This window comes from Branchiostoma floridae, chromosome 13 (genome assembly GCF_000003815.2).
Source record: "Branchiostoma floridae strain S238N-H82 chromosome 13, Bfl_VNyyK, whole genome shotgun sequence".
NCBI lineage: Eukaryota > Metazoa > Chordata > Leptocardii > Amphioxiformes > Branchiostomatidae > Branchiostoma > Branchiostoma floridae.
This window is the reverse complement of record NC_049991.1, coordinates 12707803-12726164: the sequence shown is the minus strand read 5'-3', so window position 1 is coordinate 12726164 and position 18362 is coordinate 12707803. Positions and strand designations below refer to the sequence as shown.

The window sequence follows — 18362 nt, the reverse complement described above, 5'->3', positions numbered from 1 at the left end:
TAGAATCAGAAAGTGTGATAAACGATAAGAAAGATCTAGCCTTAGAAGGGGCATCAGGAGGACCAATGAATGATACTGTGATGGACCACCCTGAGTTGTTCTCCCAGGCATGTGAGTTGTCCAGTAGTATTGTGGCAAAATGCGATACTCTTGGTGGGGCGGTCAGCGAGTTCTGCTCTGGGCTCAATGGTATCATGGCAGACATTTCTGGCACTCTGGAGCTTGTGAACAAGGTGGAAAAAGACCTCTCACCTCAGGCTCAGAACAATTCCATATCTGAATCTGACAGACTCAAATCAGATGCTACCCATACCAATAGATTATCTGAATCTCAGACTACAACTGTGAAGTTATTGAATGGTGAGGTAGATTCTGATGGACAGTTACTTACCAATGGGGCATCTGTTGGGTCAGGTAAAACTATTCCATCCTCTGGCAAAGCAGCAGAGGACTCAAGCAAACCTTCTGTCTTAGAAGACAAGGATTTCATTGCTGATGACGAGGAAGATCTTCTTACAGATGATGATAACGCAGACTCAGAATGCTCCTCATCAACAGCGTCTTCAAGGTCTAGTAAGGGTGGGCGGAGTAAGAGGTTGGGAGTAACCCTTGGGGTTAAGACATTGAAGAAGGCTCACAGGAGAGTGAAGAAGAGGAAGAAGAGAGGTGCCCAACAGGAGTGGATACCCGGGGATGTGGTTCCTGTGGAGGTGGTGAACGTCTCCACACTGGTGGACGTCATGTGGCAGGTATGTGGCCAGAGTCTGTAGCAGTGTTCTAGCCAGCCTGAAATTTTTTCTGTCCCCTGAATTTTAAACAGAAATTCTGTCAAGCCATATACCATCATAAAAAAAAGACTGACCCATACAGTCTGCTAATGAGTCAAATGTGTATATAAAACTTGTAACATTGAATGTGGAGCTTTTATCAAATGTATCATCTGAGATATACCTGAAATAGTGCTCCAAGTATAAGCCTTCTGAATTATATGTATTTAGTCTTGGTCCGTAGCAATACATGTGGAAGGGAAGTGGTACAGTGTACTCGTAGTTTGATAACATTTGTATCAAAGCCCTAGTGCACAACATTCATGTGTTCTTCCATGTAGGACAGCACCATAGAACATGGAATCCCAGCCAATGAACTCGCTCCTATACAGCACTGCGATGAGCATGAGTTCTGTCCTGGAGACTTCATTGTTGACAAAAGAGGTGAGATAGGTCTCCAGAACAAACTTCAGATGTTCAGACAAAGACTATACCCATTTCATAGTGAAGTAGAATCCCCAAAGATGCTACTAGTACATGTAATAATTTGTCATTCAAGTATTACCTCGAAAAGATATAATCTCATCTTATCCACTTGTTGATAGTTCGTTGTGTCTTAATTACATGTACCTATTAGTTTGTTTTTTGGTAGGGGGGGGATGTCAAAGAAAGAAAAAAAAGGATTGTTGGGAACCATCCAGCAGAATGATGATAATAGTACAAATTAGATGCCTGAAGGATGACGCAAATGATAACCAAAGATTTCCATATAACCATAACAATGCCATACAGAAATTCAAAAGTAACATAACTGAGATTCATTTATTACTTCATATTTGTGAATGTCCTCTCCTCTGTAGTCGTACCCAAGAAGGACATGTATGGGTTTGTGCGGACGGTGGACCACAAGGCCAGGACATGCCAGATACAGTGGCAGGAGGCAGCTCCAGGACATCCTCAGGGGTAAGGAACATTACAGGGCAGTTCAACTGCTTCCTGTTTTGGAAAGGATTATCCATTTTCACTTGTGATGATGCAGATTTTGAAGCTAGTTGCAAATATTATGACCATTAAATTATAGAAATTTGATATCATCAATTTATTGCTACTCATAGCTTCTTGGCAAAGATAAATACATTGTATACATTTTCACCTGTGATGATGTAGATAGTCACAAAAGATTATGACCATTAAGTTATAGAAAATTGCTACCGGTATCATCAATTTATTGCTAGTCATGTGTTGAAAAATATGGGCTTAACAAAGCAACAAACACCTCTTAGTCATTACATTGGAATTATCTAGGTTTAGTATATTCACAATCATTGTGGCTGTTTAATCCTTCCCACAGTTTCTTGACCCATGAAGAGGAGGAGGTGAGTGCGTATGACCTCGGGGACCATCCTGACTACACCTACAGAATTGGGGATCTGGTAGTCCGGATCGCAGACTCCACACAGGCCGCCTGCAGGACACCTACATCAGAGAAGCCCTGCATCGGACAGGTTCTGAGGACCAATGGTGACGGGAGCCTGGCTGTGGTGTGGATCGACAACTCGGTGTCCAGTGTCCCTCCACAGGACTTGTACAGGGTTGACTCAGAGGTGTGGCTTCACAAAAAACACATTTTATGTATTACTTTTTCTGTCATATATATGCAACAACATTTGATAAACCATAGCTGTTCCATTAATGATTTTGAATTATGCTCAGATGTGTTGTCTGTATCATGTGGTTTTAACTTAGCGTCTTTAGACAAATGGTAACACGTATGCGTACAACATGTAATCTAGTCAGAAGGTCTAGACCCTCACAGCACAAGTAAGTCTGTGAGAGAAGAAATTGTATTCTGGAGTGAGGTTGATGATCGGAACCCACCAAGAGAGAGCAGCATAGTTCAGGACTAGACAAGACGGGTGACATAGTCAATGTGGTTAAAATCTCTTTCACATTGGCTTTGGACATAATGTTTCTGTTACAAAAACTTTTACTCAGTGTTAGTTATTGTAGGAGTGAAAAAATGTATGTGTATGTCATAAGAAAAAATACATACTCTGTATATTGTACATGTATGTACCCTAATGATGATACTGTTAATGCTGTGTTCAGGATGAAGGAGGCTGGAGTGGGGATGACAGTGAGTGGGAGTCTGTGGACTCGGATGAGGATTGGGAAACAGACAGTGATCCTGCCAGGTCTGCCACACTATTCATCTTTTTAAAATCTTTTGGTTTGAGTTGTGTGGATATGCTTCAACATGCTTCAGTCGGTGGACAATCAGAATTTCACTTCTTCACCTCACTGCTAAGGTGGTACTGCATGTAACATCAACTCTGATAATTCCACCGAATGAATTTGCAAGGTTTTGAAGAGATGTACCAGTGCAGCATCAGTAATCCTGAGGTATATACACCTGAGATATTTAGGTGTTCAAGCCAACCTTAAAAAGGCCTCTCCTACAATATTTTTTGATGTGGCGGTATTATGGCACCCAGTGGAATTATGGGAGCGTATCGGTTAAGGGATTTCCAATGCTGTGAAGCTAATGGTCAAATGATACTTATACAAAACCTTTCCTGCCAGTACTGTTAGTTCTACCCTTGTTGTAAATTGCCTTCAGTTATCATTATATTAAGTTTAGTCATCTTTGTATGTTGATAATTCTAAGTTTAGACATTACATAATTTTCTTTGATTATTAAGACTTTTTCTTCCAGTGGAGACGAGGTTGACGGAAAACTTAAGTCTGCAGAAAAGCCGAAAGAGAAGAAAAAAGACAAAAAAGAATCAACATCATCTCCGGCAACCAAGCCAAGCCATGAGCAGAAAGGTACCACAAGGACACAGGAACCTGTAGAGGAGGTCACCTCACCAGAAGAGGAAGTGATGTCACCAGAAGAGGAAGTGATGTCACCATGTAGCCAAGTTCAAGAGGCCAAGTGGGTCAGTGCCAAAGGAGAAGGTAAGTAAAGATATAACATCACCTGAGACCAGTGTACAGTTTGCACTACTTTTTTTTCTATTCTGATATAAGTGGGAAATCATAGTGTAGGTACATTGATATACTGGAGCGACATGTTGCTTTTGTTGGAATTATGGAAATGGCCCATCAGTGTTTATGAAAGATTAAAACAAAGGGCTTCGGTTGGGTTGTTGTGTGGGTACCAAAGTTTAGGCTTAAAGTATTTTCATGACCTTGTAAAAAAAGTACACATTTGTTTTCCAAGATTTTTATTATCTCCATGAAAAATGGAGATATAGTTTTGGGTGTGTCTGTGTGTGTTTCTGTCTGTCTGTGTGTCAGGATTTTTGTAGTCAGAATAACTCAAGAACCTCTGGATGGATTATGATGATATTTGGTATGTGGGTAGGTGTTGGGAAGACAAAGGTCAAGGTCAATTTTGAGGCCCCTGGTATGTGACCTTGGTACTGCAGCAGAAATTCTGTTTTTTGTATCTTTTGACATGGATGTGCTATGGTCTCGATTTTTATTTAAGTATTTTTATGAACTTGTAAAAAAGTACAGATTTGCTTTTAAGCTTTTTTTTACCTGTTTGTGATGACTATTCTCCACCTCTCCAGGATTCTCTGTGTCAGAGACATGTCCAGTCTGCCACAAGTTCAGGGATCTTGACTTTGGGCCAGCCAACATGAAGAGCTTCTTCTCTAACATCAAGAAAGAGGTGAGAATGAGTTAAATCTACAAAGAAAACACATTTGGATTAATATACATTCTGATATATTCTTACCCACATATATACCTCATAGTATAGTTCCCTAAATATCATCAAGAGTAATCAAATATCGGTTTGTTACAACTGCACTCAATTACTAGTATGGTGCATGTTAACAATTGAACCTTACAGATCCAACTCTTTGTGCTTGCATTTTTAGACCCAACCATTTGGTACCTTGGGCCATGTTTTTGCCCTTGAATGTTTTTCATTACTCATTACATCTGTGTTCCAAGGTCATGTTCTATGTTTCACTAGTTGACTCTTCTGAGTACCTCCTTACCTGAGGGCATTCTGGTGAAAACATTTGAGGACAGAATGGTAAGTCAACCATCTTTCCCAATTAGTCCTTTCCATGTGCCTCTGGCTGTTACCTGCACAATTTGAAACTACCTCTAATAGTATCCAATTTCCAGTACACATTCTATTTTCTGCACCCTTGCATCCTATCTTTGTATTGATTAGTCCTTGACCTGTTGACTTTTACTGCTGGAAATGATGCAAAACTGATACATGCATTGAATGCATGTACATGTATCAGTTTTTCATCATTTCAGCAGCAGTAAAGGACCCAGCATGATGGGAAGATATCTTCTGTATCCGGCGTATAATAGTATCTGTTTAACTGGTGCCCTTTGGTATAACACACTAGCTTCACAAGCATGTGGCATGGCAATACTTTGTTATGATTTAATATTACACTGAAGAATCTGCTCATGGAGATACGTGCTTATCTGATATAGAGGATACTGCACATAACAGTAGTGCCCGGTGATATAGCCTTTGTTTATATCTAATACATTTTCAAGAAGAACATAGACTAGTAGGCTGTTAGGAAGAAAGACATCTCACATGTCACTACTTGTCCACAGGATTTGTTCTCAGTGGCTATTAAGGGTCCCCACAACACCCCCTATGAGGATGGACTGTTCCTGTTTGACCTGAAGTTACCTGATGCGTACCCCCTCATCCCACCCCTGCTGCACTACCTGGCCTATCACAGCGGCCGACTCAACCCCAACCTGTACGAGGATGGGAAAGTGTGTGTCAGCCTGCTGGGCACCTGGCAGGGAAAGGTTTGCTTATTAAAACACTCTTGGTTCAATATGTAACCATTATAGCTTTAACTTTCAGTTGTGTTACATGTAGGCTTTTGGCACCAAACTGCTTCTGAGTATGCTACCTGTCTGTTTGAGACATTTTGACATTTATGGTAAATCTGTTGCATTTGTTTCTTAAGAAACACATTCCTGTGCTTTGAACACACTCAAACATTTAGCTGTGGGTCATGTTTTCTGTGTATTATGGTCATTTTTGGTATTTTTGTATTCAATGCCATGTACCATCATTAGTGTTGATAACTTACAATGTAATTGTCATTCTTTTCATGTCTATCATTTTTTCCTGTAGGGTACTGAGAAATGGACCAAAGATTCCAACCTTCTGCAAGTGTTAGTGTCTATACAAGGTAGGCCAATAGGCAGCATATATTATTGCTCAATATTTGTTCAAAAATTCATGTTAAGTTACTGACATATTTTCTGATTCCTTTAAAATGGAAACCATTATGTATTGCCTCTGAAGGGAAAGTTTCTGTTGGTGTATTTTGAAGTAATACACCAACCGTGTGTGGGACCGCGTGGCATGATCGGGAGCGCGTTGGTCTCAGGCCCGAGAGGTCCCGGGTTCAAATCCGCTTGCCGTGTCACCGATCTTGTGCCCTTGGGAAAGGCACTTTACACGACTTTCCTCACCTAACTCAGGTGTAAATGAGTACATAGCTGCGGCTAGTGGCAGTGACAGGCCTTTGTGGTGACAGGCCATAGGGGCATGTTCGGGCATGACGCACCCGCCATGACACATGAGTCAGGGGTAGGAGGAACCCCTTGCATCCTTGGTCGGAAGTCCTCCTAGGAGACGGAAACTCCAAACAACAAACCTGCATCTGCTGGGGCCATCTTACACGTTGCATACAGTTGCCCCTGTAGGACTAGTGCGCCAGTGGACGAGAGGGTGGAGAAGGAAGTGCACACCCCTCCTTCACCTTAAAAAAAACAAAAAAAAACCCAAGTGCAGGCCAGGCAGACGGGTCGCCTTAAAACCCGTCTGCCTACCATTGTCTTCCGAGATAGACGGATGCCAACCATTTTGAAGTGGAGACAAAGTAATGATTATGGATTAAGCAGTGGGTATAGAAACATTTCTGTTGGTGTATTATGAAGTTGAGCAGAAGTAAAGTCCTAAGTAAAATGTGATAGAAATTGTATCTTCAGTTCATTACATGTACAAACATCATTTACATTCAATGACTGTTGTTGCAAAATAGTGCATTGCTTTTTTTTGGTAAAGAGTACTGAAGAATGTAGACATTTTTCATATTCTGTACTTTATTTGTAGGCTTGATCCTGGTGAGTGAGCCGTATTACAACGAGGCAGGGTTTGAGAAAGACAAGGGTTCCCAGGAGGGTCTGGAGAACAGCAGGTGCTATAATGAGATGGTGCTGCTGAAGATGGTGCAGACCATGAGTAAGATGACGCTCAACCCTCCAGACATCTTCAAGGAAGAGATTATAGAACACTGCAGACAGCATGGACACAGGTGAGGAGGGAGTCTGTAGAAAAACAAAAATGCCTCTAATAGATATATTCTCCTTTTGAATGTTGAATCTATGGGAATGGAAAGGCCCTTGGTAGATTGTTTGTAAATAATGAAGTTTTCTCAGTTCAAATATGTACCTGTATACCTGACAAATTTCAAACCTGGACACAAATTCAAGTCAAATTTAAGTACTACATTGAGTAATAGGCCTGGGTAATAAATATATGATTTTCACCTCCTAATTCATAGCTGCCTAATTCAGAAAATTACTACAAAAGATCTTTAGAAGTGTTTTGACTTAAAGGAAACAGGAGCATCATGCTTAATTTCTTTCTGTTGTTGAAATTGTTTAATCTTTCTGTTTCTAAGGATGATCCAGAGACTGGAGAGCTGGCTAGAGTTGTCTGAAACTGACAGCCCAAATGGAGCAGAGACCAAAGCCAACAGTGATAGCACAGTCAGTTCAATCAACAAAGAAACAACCACTTCTGAACACCAACAAGCTTCTGCTGCATCTAACCAGCCTCTTACCAGACAGTCTTCAACCACTGTTGCCCCTAGTGGAGGAAATGACCAACCCAAAACTACAATGTTGCCAAAGACTGACCATTCAGTGGTGGGAGAGAACCAGTCATCAACTAACAGGGACCAGCCAACAACCAGTTCAAAACAGGCAGCTGTAACCAGTATTAGCCAACAACCAGCTTGTGCCACATCCAGTAAAAATCACTCATCAACCAGTGCAAACCAGTCAGGTCTGGCTGAAGTCAGTAGTAACCAGTTAGGAATCAACTTCAATAGTTCAGAACAAACAGACTCAAACCAATCTTCTGTTGGTGCTAGCAAACTACCACCTACAACAGATAGTATGTGTATGTCTGAAGTGTTTGATGGTAGTGGTGCCTCTCAAGTAAGTGGAGTGACGTTGTCACCCAACCCCCCAGGCTTCCCACTTTTCCCCCTGTCCAAGGGCTTCCGTATGAGTCTCAGGTCCCATCTGGTTGCCTATAGGTCTGTTTTACACAAGCTGGGCATCCAGGAGAGTTAACAATGCTGCTGGGCTAGTGCAGCAAGGTCTGCTAATAGTGTAGGGGTGACCTTCAAGTCAGCAGGACAACTTATTTCAGCACCTTTCACAATTTTGGTCACTGGAACTACATAAAAACTACATTAGCATCTGTTTAAGTCCAATCCCCAGATTCTGCTCTTAAATAGTCCAGTTCAGAGATTTTGGCTATGATCAGCTCAGTGTACATGACATTACATGGTTTCTGAGAAAGTGTTAAGATACTATCTCAAGTTACAGTCTGGACAATTTTTAAGTCTCACAGCAAACAGTGTAAAAATATCACAAATATCTCTGTATTTACTGTTAAGTGAAGGCTTACATATGTCTGTGAACTCGACAAGATTACTTGCAAGTTACTTGTAAAAAACAACAACTGAAAATCAGTAGTTACATAACTGTGTTGTATACAGTACTTCAATCAAATACTCCATAATGGCAGTCTGCATAAGAGGCCGTATTATAAAGTAAATTAAACTAATGCAGAGGCAGAATAGGCAATGTCTTGTATAAGTGTTGTCTGATGTCAAATCAAAGGGAAAAGTGTAACATGTCAAAACGGCAAAGGGGTAACTTTGTCAAAACAGGCTAAAATACCAGTACTAAATGGCAAATTGCAGTTGCAAGCATGTACAAATGATGTACAGCAAAAGATGTGTAACGTTAACTGAGATAACCAGAATGCAACCCTTTTGTACTACAGTTACAAGTATATAACCATCTGTAGACTCACGCCTGTACATACAACAAGTCACCCGCTAGTAAACATAGTACTACATTGTAATAAGGCAAATCGCATACAAGTCACAATGACTGTTAGTGTTGCAGATTGAATGGCAAACATCTGAGTAAGTTCCATCTTGTTGAGGAATATGAAGGTATGTTTGAGTTTGATTCTGTATTGAAGGACTGATAGCCTTAAGGTTACTGTTTTTGCTGCTAGTTCCTTTAAGAAAGGTCCAGGGTATTTGCCATTCCTTACCATGAAAATGGAGTCCACTTCTCATTTAAAAAGTTTTTCTACTTTAAGAAATATATTAATTTAAGGACTCTGTCAAGAAAATGTCAACCTTAAGTGTGATCTCATTTAATTAAGAAGACTTAAAGTTGCAAAAAAAACTTTTATATTTTGTTGTGGAAGAAAAGAATACTTTATTATGTGAAATAAAGATCTTTACCATCCATTGTGTTAGTGTATTAACTAGAAGCCAGCCAACTGTTTTATTCATGTATTTAGGACAATGTTATGTCAGATGCTAGTGTTACCTTTGTTTCTTTTTGCACTGTATCAATAAACTTACATGTTTATCATGAACTGTGTGTTGGTCTGTATACTGGAGTTCAGACTGTCTCTAATTGACCTTTGGCCTGTTGTGTATGAGCTTAGATTACAATTCACCAATCCTGGGGCCAAAGTCTGCATTGCTAAAGTTAACCTTTGTACTTGAACTTTGACATGATAAAGTTCAGAGTGCTGCCAGGGGCCACAATTAGGATTTTTTTCATATGGCACAACCCATTGAGCCTGATATAATTTTATAACATCACTTTAATATGAACACGTATAATTATAGAATTCACATATGTTCGTGATACGTGCAGGTGTAGCATGTATTCATGCAAACTGTTATATTTTGTGCCACCTGAAAGTTATGTGGTTGTATGTTCCCTCGTTTACTACTGCCGTGAGCAAATGTTGACAGGTCAGACGGACTGTACCATTGAGCGACTGAGTTACAAATGACTGTTAACTACCAGCCGGGTCGTGATCATGAACCGGAATGATCCAAAGTTGCTGGAAGGGACTGGGAGACTCTCGGGCAAATTTGCTCTCGTCACAGGTCAGGAATTTAAAGTATAGTCATAAAACATGTCAAGTCATATTTTCCTGTCGAATCGTGAATCGTACTTTGATACAAAATTAAGCTAAGCTCAGATTGACGTGGTCACGGAATCGGAGATATCAAGTTGGCAACACGCAAACTACATGTAGTTGAAAACGTACCAATGATATCCTAAACCCCATGTACAACGACAGCAAGCTTGTCCTTGCCACCGTTTTGTCTATGTGGTGCTGTTGGTTATATACGATACGGACGAATACAAGTGCGAATGACCTTTGATATTTTGTCTAGGCTGTAAGGGTCAGTAGACAATACATTACTGTCATTAGTCCATTTGATGCAATTACGTGTATTGGGTCAGCGTTCGCGGTTACCTCAAGTCTATGGCCTTCAGAATGAAACCAGTACTAAAATGCATTCAGATTTCAAAGAGACACAATCGTCGATATGTGCTTGTAAACTCTAATTGTTAAAAGTACTAGTGTGGTAAAGATTGATACAGGACAATCAACGTAGCAATGGTCTGTCCTTGCCCTGTGGTATACACTAAATGTTGAGATAAACCAGTAATGGTTTGAACTAACTTGCAGAGACTGAAACCTCGTTGTTTGAACTAACTAACGTTTGCTGTACTTCGTCGTACTTTTGACAGGCGGAGGCAGTGGCATTGGGCGGGCGACCTGTCAGGTCTTCGCCAGAGAGGGGGCCACAGTCGCCGTGGTGGACGTTAACGATACAGGTGATCTGTAATTTGAAACATTTTGCTAATCTAGATCGGTATATGTGTGTGAAGTATATGCATCTAGTTTTTTGTGAGAATGTAAGAGAACTCAGAAAGGATCTAACTTAGTGTGATTGTATTTATTGCTTATTTCTGGCAATTACAATTCAAAATTACTTTTACTATTCTTTTACGCCAGACTGATTTCCTTGGTAGCCTACCATTTCCATGGTAGGCTACTTCTAATCTACGCTTAACAACATCAATATTGACCGACGGCCATTACTAAAACACTGATTGTGACATAACATGACATACAGGTGCAGAGGAGACGGTACAATCCCTTCAGAAACGAGGTCGGTTTCCACACAAGTCTTACGTCACAGATGTGACGTCAGCAGGTGCCGTATCCAGACTGGTACGTACATATACCCATATACCCGCACTAGCTAAAAGATCAAGCTGTGATTCGCATCCTATGCCGAACCTGGCTGACGAGTAGGACAGCAGCTAAGGACGCATATTGGTCAGACATACATGTACTATATTTGCGGTTAGTCGTAAATCATTGTCTGTTCTCTTGGCTACAATAGCGGAACTGTTGATAGTTTTTGGCAAGATATATGATTAGATATATAGGCGACTTAAAGCGTCAATAATGCTAAAAAAAGTAAGTGATGTATACAGAAAATATATACTATCCTACACAGTTCACCAAAATGCCGCACCATACAGTACGTTACAAAACAAAAAGGAGGTAGTAGCACTAAACAACATATACAGTATACATGCACGTGAGTGTTCTTTTTTATATCCCGCTACGCCAGGTGGAGTCCGTGCGTACAGATTACAGTGTCGTCCCTGACGTCATTCTGGCGTCACAGGGAGTCCAGACGCACACAGCGTTCCTGGACATGGACGAGGAGACGTTCGACAAGATCATCAGCGTCAATCTTAAGGTCTGGTGTAGTAAGATATTCTTGTATATTTGGTGAAGAAACAACAATTGTGAAATCTTAAACTAGAACTTCCAGCTAGAAATTGATAGATAAATGATTTGTCTTTTGACACATACATCTCCTGTGCATGGCGTCTGGACTATTTTGCTAGAATGCTTGAAAAGTCCAAAGATTGTTGAGAAAATTCTACACAGCAGTCTCCACCTCGAAAGCCAAGTTCAGCCGCAGGAGTCTTTCCTCCACCACATCCGCACTTGGTCTAGCTGATGGATGCTCGTGCCAACACGAGCTCATGACATCATACATCTCTCCGGAACATTCCGGAGGCCGTCTCAGCCGGATTCCCCTCCGGAGGGTCCGTGCGAGCCTCTGGCAGCTTGGTCTGTTGTTGCCGTCGTAACGCGGTTCCTGGCCCAGCGTGGCGATCTCCCAGAGCAGCACGCCGAAGGACCACACGTCGCTCTGACAGGTGTACTGCCCAGTCTCTAAAGACTCCAAAGACATCCAGTTCAGGGGGAATACTTCACCTTCTAGGTTTTCCGCGACCTGTTCCTTCCCGTTGTGATCATCACCGACGTACTGGACGGTAGCGTACACGTCTCGCGCCAATCCAAAGTCGGCCAACTTGGCTACATCGTCAGCAGTGATGAGGACGTTCCGAGCGGCAACATCACAATGTGTGATAGCCAAGCGTTGCAACTCCTGAAGAGCTCGGGCTATGTGCATGGCAAAGCGCAGATAGTCATGGAAAGACCGTGCCCTGTTTTGCCTTCGTGCCTGTCGCATCAAATGCAGAAGGCTCCCCTTGGAAGCATATTCCAAGAGGATGTACTTGTGCGAGGACTCGTTGATAAGTCCAAGAAGCTGAATAATGTTGGAGCGAAAGTTGTCGTGATGTTGGTCTTCGTGCACAGCTACCAAGATGGCCGCCTCCCTGTAGAAGTTGCGATAACATAGTGTGTCTTTTCTGCGGACTGACTTTACAGCCACGCTGATCTCCCCAGCTGACGTTTGCAGCGTGCCCTGTATGACGTGTCCGAACATCCCCAGTCCGATCAGGTCACCGAGGGTGAGGTATCGGCTGGTCGTCTCCCAGCGCCCGAGCCAGCCCGGCCGCACGGTCTGTGCGAGGTCCGCCTCTACCTAAATGTTCAAAGTTTTCAACATAATTGAGTGCAATGAAGGAAATTTCAGCATAATAAATTTGTATTTATTACTAGTAACTCTGACTTTAGTAGCTACGAGGGGTTTGCATTCCAATGATTTGATAACACCGTCCGGGATTCAAGAAGACATTTAATAGGATTTCGAATTAAATGCGAAATTTATTTTTTACTAGTAGATATTGTTGATGGCAGTCAGTCGAGAAGTTTCACGATTCCTTTGCGAGAGAATGTTTTCTTTTTCTTTCTATAAGAAGTTCTAATGAGAAGTTCATAATTTCCAAGTTTAAAAGTGACCCGTGAGTGTTTACGTTACCTGCTCCATCTCTAAGAGAGCTTCGGTCTCTCTGTCTGTCCTGAGGGCAAGTCCACACAGAAGATTCCTCTTGTACAGTATGCTCGCTATAAAAGCAAGCAATACAATTACACAGCCTATAGGGACAAGGCTTTCTATCAAGGGCTCCGATCCGGTGCCAGTTGGCTGTGTCTCGTTGCAGTTTTTTCCTGTCCACGGTGCCACACATGCGCAGCTGCCGTCCACGTTGTTGCAGACGGCGTCGTGCTTACAGGTGCACGTTTGTTGACATCTCAGTCCGTACCTGTACTTAGGACAGGGCACGTGACAGTCCGATCCGTACCAACCGGCTGTGCAGGTACAGGTGCCATCTGTATGGTTACAGATCGCCCCATGTCGACAGCTACAGGTCTTCTCACAGTTATTACCGTATGTGCCTTTCGGACATATGGTCTCGCACCTGATTCCCGTCCATCCCGGCGGACACACACATCCAGACCACCGGTCACATCTGGCGAATCGATGGCAATCGCACCTTTCCTCACAAAGCTGACCTTTCTTGTTGGGCGGACAGTTAGCGATGTCCAGTTCAACCGTCGCATTGAAGACATTTCGACGAGTGTCCCGAACCTGGCATATATACTGGCCGCTGTCTTTCGACTGTATGTTGAATACAGGTTTGTCTAATTGACTTAAACCAAGGCTTACAAACTTAGATCCGTTTGGAAGCCGTAGTGATAGCGTGATGACGTCAAGGTGATGGACTTTACAGTGGATGATGATGTCAGCAGAAATGTAGATGCCAGATGGGTCGCTTGGAGTCGTTGTCGCAGAAACACCTGGCTTGGGGATGTCACAGGCCACACCTTGCCACCCATCTGTACATTTACAAGCGCCATTGAAACCATGACAACGGGCGCCATTTTTACAGATGCATGTCTGGTCACAAAGTAGACCGTATCTACCAGGTGCACAACCGACGGGGTTGATATCTAAAGCGATCCTTTGGACATGTTTTACACTTACTGTGTCTATATTGTTATTGAGCATGATTGGGCGTTGTAAAGATGGAAGTTTGCAGTTATAACGCGTGAGGCTTTTCGCTGGATACGCAACAGAAACTAGATAGATCAATGGTGGATTCTTCAGATTTGCCATGACGTTGGGGACGACTTGTTCAAGAGGATCTAAGTTACTGTAGTACTTGCTTTGAGTAGAAAAGAGCTGGATGGAAACCTTGGGCATTTGGTCGGATTCTGCATGACAGAACACTTCAAACGTGCGGTTGATGTGATGCGATTGAAACAGTTCTGCTGCAATGATGACGTCATTCAGACCACGAACACCAAACACTGCACTAAAATGGCACGTATTCCCCGTAATGAGTACAAAATTCGGGTTTTTCATGTCCCAGGCATCACGTGGCTTGTTGAGCGTCTCCTTAACAAACATGACATCTCCTGAAGTTGTGTCGATTTCCGCCGCCATCGTAGCGCTGAACAAAAATTCGTCAGTGCCCTCCGTCCAAGATCTGACTGGTGTTTCACACGTCTCGTTATACACAGGTGGATAGCCAGAAACATACGTCACGTTTACTTTAACATTTACCACAAGATGTCGACGGTTTTGAAGTCGTCCAACATGAATTGTGAGTAGATAGTCCGACTGGACAGACGAATCTAGCGGCCTGGCGACCACAATAACGCAGTTTGTACTTACGTCGAACCGGCCGTACAGATCTCCTTCCACTTTCACACACGGAAGTTCCGCTTTCTCCGTTTCCATTAAACTCTGGATGTTGACAACCTTCGTACCAACCTTGGCGTCTGCAGGAACAGAAACAGTGAAGTTGTAACGTCCATCGGTCCCACATAGTAGACTAGAGACAATCAAAAGTAGTATGAGTGGCCACATTGCCATAATGCGGTTGCAGGTGGAAAGAATTAATCCAATATCCATGGGACCATTCGGTCTAGAAATGCAACGTTAGTCCAGCGGCATAGCTGAAAAATTGTGCAAATTTGTCTAAAAGCACCAAATTTGGCATACATGCAGTTGAATGTATTCTAAACAGAAATAGATATGGAGGCATCTCAAGTTCTGCCCAGAATTGATTTTATGGCACTTTTTGGGCATTTTTAGACCAAAAATGTATATTTTGGGCTTTAGTGCCCTGGTATTACAACCTACTGATCTGAAATTCGGCACAGACGTGCATTGAACATATGCCCTCAGGATGTCATCAACACTTTTTGCATACGACACTTCAATAATGAGATATTTTGGGATATTTGGCTATTTTTGACTAAAAATGTATATTTTTGGCTCCTATGTCCTTATATTAAAACCTATTGACCAAAAATTTGGTATAGAGATGCATTGAACATATGCTCCCAGAATAGCATCAACACTTTTTTCATACATCACTTCAAAAAAGTGCTATTTTGGGATTTTTGGCAATTTTTGACAAAAAATGCATATTTTGGGCTCCTATGCCCTTGTATTAGGACCAAATGACCTGAAATTTGGTATGAAGGTAGTGTAGGCCAAGTGCGGACAGTATATCGGCTGTGTTGTGGCAAACATTGCTAAAATTGTTGAATTGGGGGATTTTTTGCTATTTTTAGACTAAAAATGTATATTATTGGCTCCTGTGCCTTTGTATGAAAACCAAATTCTGTGGCCAGGTTTTTAATCCAAATGACCTGAAATTTGGCATGGACGTGCCTATAACATATGGTCACAGGAATGCATTCAAGCTTTTTTGCATACTTTAAGTAAAAATGGTTGATATTGGGATTTTATGCCATTTTTAGACAAAAATGTACATTTTTGGCTCCTGTTCCCTGGTAATTAGACCGAATGACTTGAAATTTGGTGTCGGAATGCCTTTTACATATATAAACAGGACTTTATTCATACCTTTTGCCTACACCACTTTATAATGGTTAATTTTGTGATTTTTTTGCCATTTTTAGACCAAAAATGTATATTTTGAGCTCCTGTGCCTTCGTATTTAAACCAAATGACCTGAAATTCAGTGTGGATGTAGCTATCACATTATGGATTAGAGAGGAGCAACTTGAAAGAGTCCATTGAGTATGGGGGTATATTTGGAAGAGTCCATTGTTGCACGGAGGGTACAATTGGAAAAAAATTCAATGTCGGATTAATTGGGATGTTGGTATATAATTGTTCTTGGGCGGGTAAAATAATACGAGAAAACATACAACTCACACAAAACGAGGCTACAAATCAGACAGTGCAGGAGGTATGGACACTACTGGGATACCGGACAAAACGGGGGTACAGACACTACAGGGGTTACGGACACTACAGGCGGAATGGACACTACAGAATGGCATTACAGGGGGTACGGACACTACTGGGGTACAGATTAGACACTAAAGGGGATAAGGACACTACAGGGGTACACATCAGACACTACAGGGGCTAAGGACACTACTGGGGGAACGGACACTACAGAATTAATAGGCATTACAGGGGGTACGGACATTGCTGGGGTCAGGATTGGACACTACGGGGGATAAGGGTACATATCAGACACCGCAGGGGGTACGGGCACTACTGGGGGTACAGATCAGACACTACAGGGGGTAGGGACACTATAGAATGAATGAGCATTACAGGGGGTACGGGCACTACTGGGGGTACAGATCAGACACTACAGGGGGTAGGGACACTATAGAATGAATGAGCATTACAGGGGGTACGGACACTACTGAGGGTACAGATCAGACACTACTGTGGGTATATGGACACTACAGTGAGAACTAACATTACTGGGGGTATTGACACTACTGTGGGGGTGTTGGCACTTAACTAGGGGTACAGACACTACTTGGCAGTAATGGGTATGGTACATCGTACCGGGAAAAACGGGAAAAACTGACTTAAAACAATCAGTTGACAGGAGTTTGGACCAATGAGAAAATTAACTATTGACAGGCATCAACAATAACGAGTGACCGTAGGTAACATACTCTGTGACGTAATTATGGTTTATGTAGGTTGTTTTCTGTGTGTTTGAGTGTCAATTATGATTTGACCAGTTATTTCCTATAGATTGAGTTTGCTTTAACGAACCTGGCCTGTTTATGTGTGTATGATGTTCAGCGTTAGGGTTATGTTGGCTTGGCTGTGTGTTTTCTGTGGTGACCAGCAGGGCCAGGTTGTTTGTCTGTGTCTTTCACACTCGCTAAATCCTAGCCGAATAGTGCAAGCTATAAATTTTGCACAACTTTAGTGATGACGTTATTTTGTAACATTTATTAGATAGGAGTACATTTTTACCTAGGCGTCTTTCCTGCTAATTCATGAAAATCAATTGTCTCTCTTCACCTTCTGTCCTTGCGGTTTCCCTGTTACCGTAAGCCAGACGACAAGCGAACACTTCATTGATGCTACAATATGGTCGCAAATGTCCTTACCTGCCCGAGGGTTTGTGAAGTCAAATTGCTGGCAGAGACAAAATCAGCACAGTAACTACTGTCCCAATTCAATTCAATAATTCAAATCATTTTTGGTAGTGAATGATTCCCAAAGTTGATGGTCTAAAGCACAATTTGGAGAAGGGCACAGATAGCTGACCAACCCTGATGTCAATTGAAAATGTGGACAAAACAATTCACATCATACTTGCCATCGTCTCCCTTGTAATTAAGCATTGCAGCGACGTGTCAGTTCGAAAAAAGTCATCTGCTCTTTGTATTTTAATGAGAAGAATCTCATACCTCAGTCCATAACTACGAAAGCCAATTGCTTATCTAGCTGCTACAAAGAAGACTGTTTTGTAAGATGCTGGCTAGCTGCGAGTGCAAGGAGCCCCGGTAGAAATCAGACGCGCACAGGCTTAAATCCTGGCTTATACTACTTGTAGCAAATGGAGCTTTGTGCTGTAAATGGCTAAAGACAACTGTTCAAAAGTAAAACATAGTGGACGCCTTTGTTACTCTGTGAGGATGCCCTTATCAAACATCTTTTGTACTTGAATAATTATGTGACTATTTTTTCACAGCCCTTGCTTTGTTTCTACTGACGTATTTCATCTGTAAGCAGCAACACCCATAGCTGCCGTACACTGTGCACCAGTCAGGGTTGCCCTGGGGATGGTGTTGACGGTCACCGAAACGTCGGTAAAAATAAAGCAAGGGGTGTGAAAAAAAAACGTAATCTTCATCCAGTGACGTACGCG

The 18362-nt window shown here is 42.1% G+C and overlaps 2 protein-coding genes across 2 annotated transcripts in view; both read left to right on the top strand.

Moving 5' to 3' along the window:
- LOC118428507 ((E3-independent) E2 ubiquitin-conjugating enzyme-like) overlaps positions 1 to 9480 on the top strand; it is a gene marked incomplete in the record, with an annotated part of 18711 nt that extends 9231 nt beyond the window's left edge. The window contains 12 exon segments of the mRNA XM_035838593.1: positions 1 to 749; positions 1109 to 1211; positions 1628 to 1730; positions 2119 to 2371; positions 2877 to 2962; positions 3484 to 3728; positions 4349 to 4449; positions 4759 to 4821; positions 5373 to 5576; positions 5911 to 5968; positions 6898 to 7099; positions 7469 to 9480. Coding sequence (XP_035694486.1) covers positions 1 to 749; positions 1109 to 1211; positions 1628 to 1730; positions 2119 to 2371; positions 2877 to 2962; positions 3484 to 3728; positions 4349 to 4449; positions 4759 to 4821; positions 5373 to 5576; positions 5911 to 5968; positions 6898 to 7099; positions 7469 to 8147 — 2846 coding nt within the window.
- Positions 9481 to 9871: 391 nt separating this feature from the next.
- The window catches only part of LOC118428506 (estradiol 17-beta-dehydrogenase 8-like), a 10818-nt gene continuing 2327 nt past the window's right edge, over positions 9872 to 18362 (top strand). Inside the window, exons 1-4 of the mRNA XM_035838592.1 lie at positions 9872 to 10006; positions 10662 to 10748; positions 11051 to 11148; positions 11558 to 11689. Of these exons, the coding sequence (XP_035694485.1) occupies positions 9937 to 10006; positions 10662 to 10748; positions 11051 to 11148; positions 11558 to 11689 (387 nt within the window). The 5' untranslated portion in view covers positions 9872 to 9936. The remainder of the gene's footprint in view (positions 10007 to 10661; positions 10749 to 11050; positions 11149 to 11557; positions 11690 to 18362) is intronic.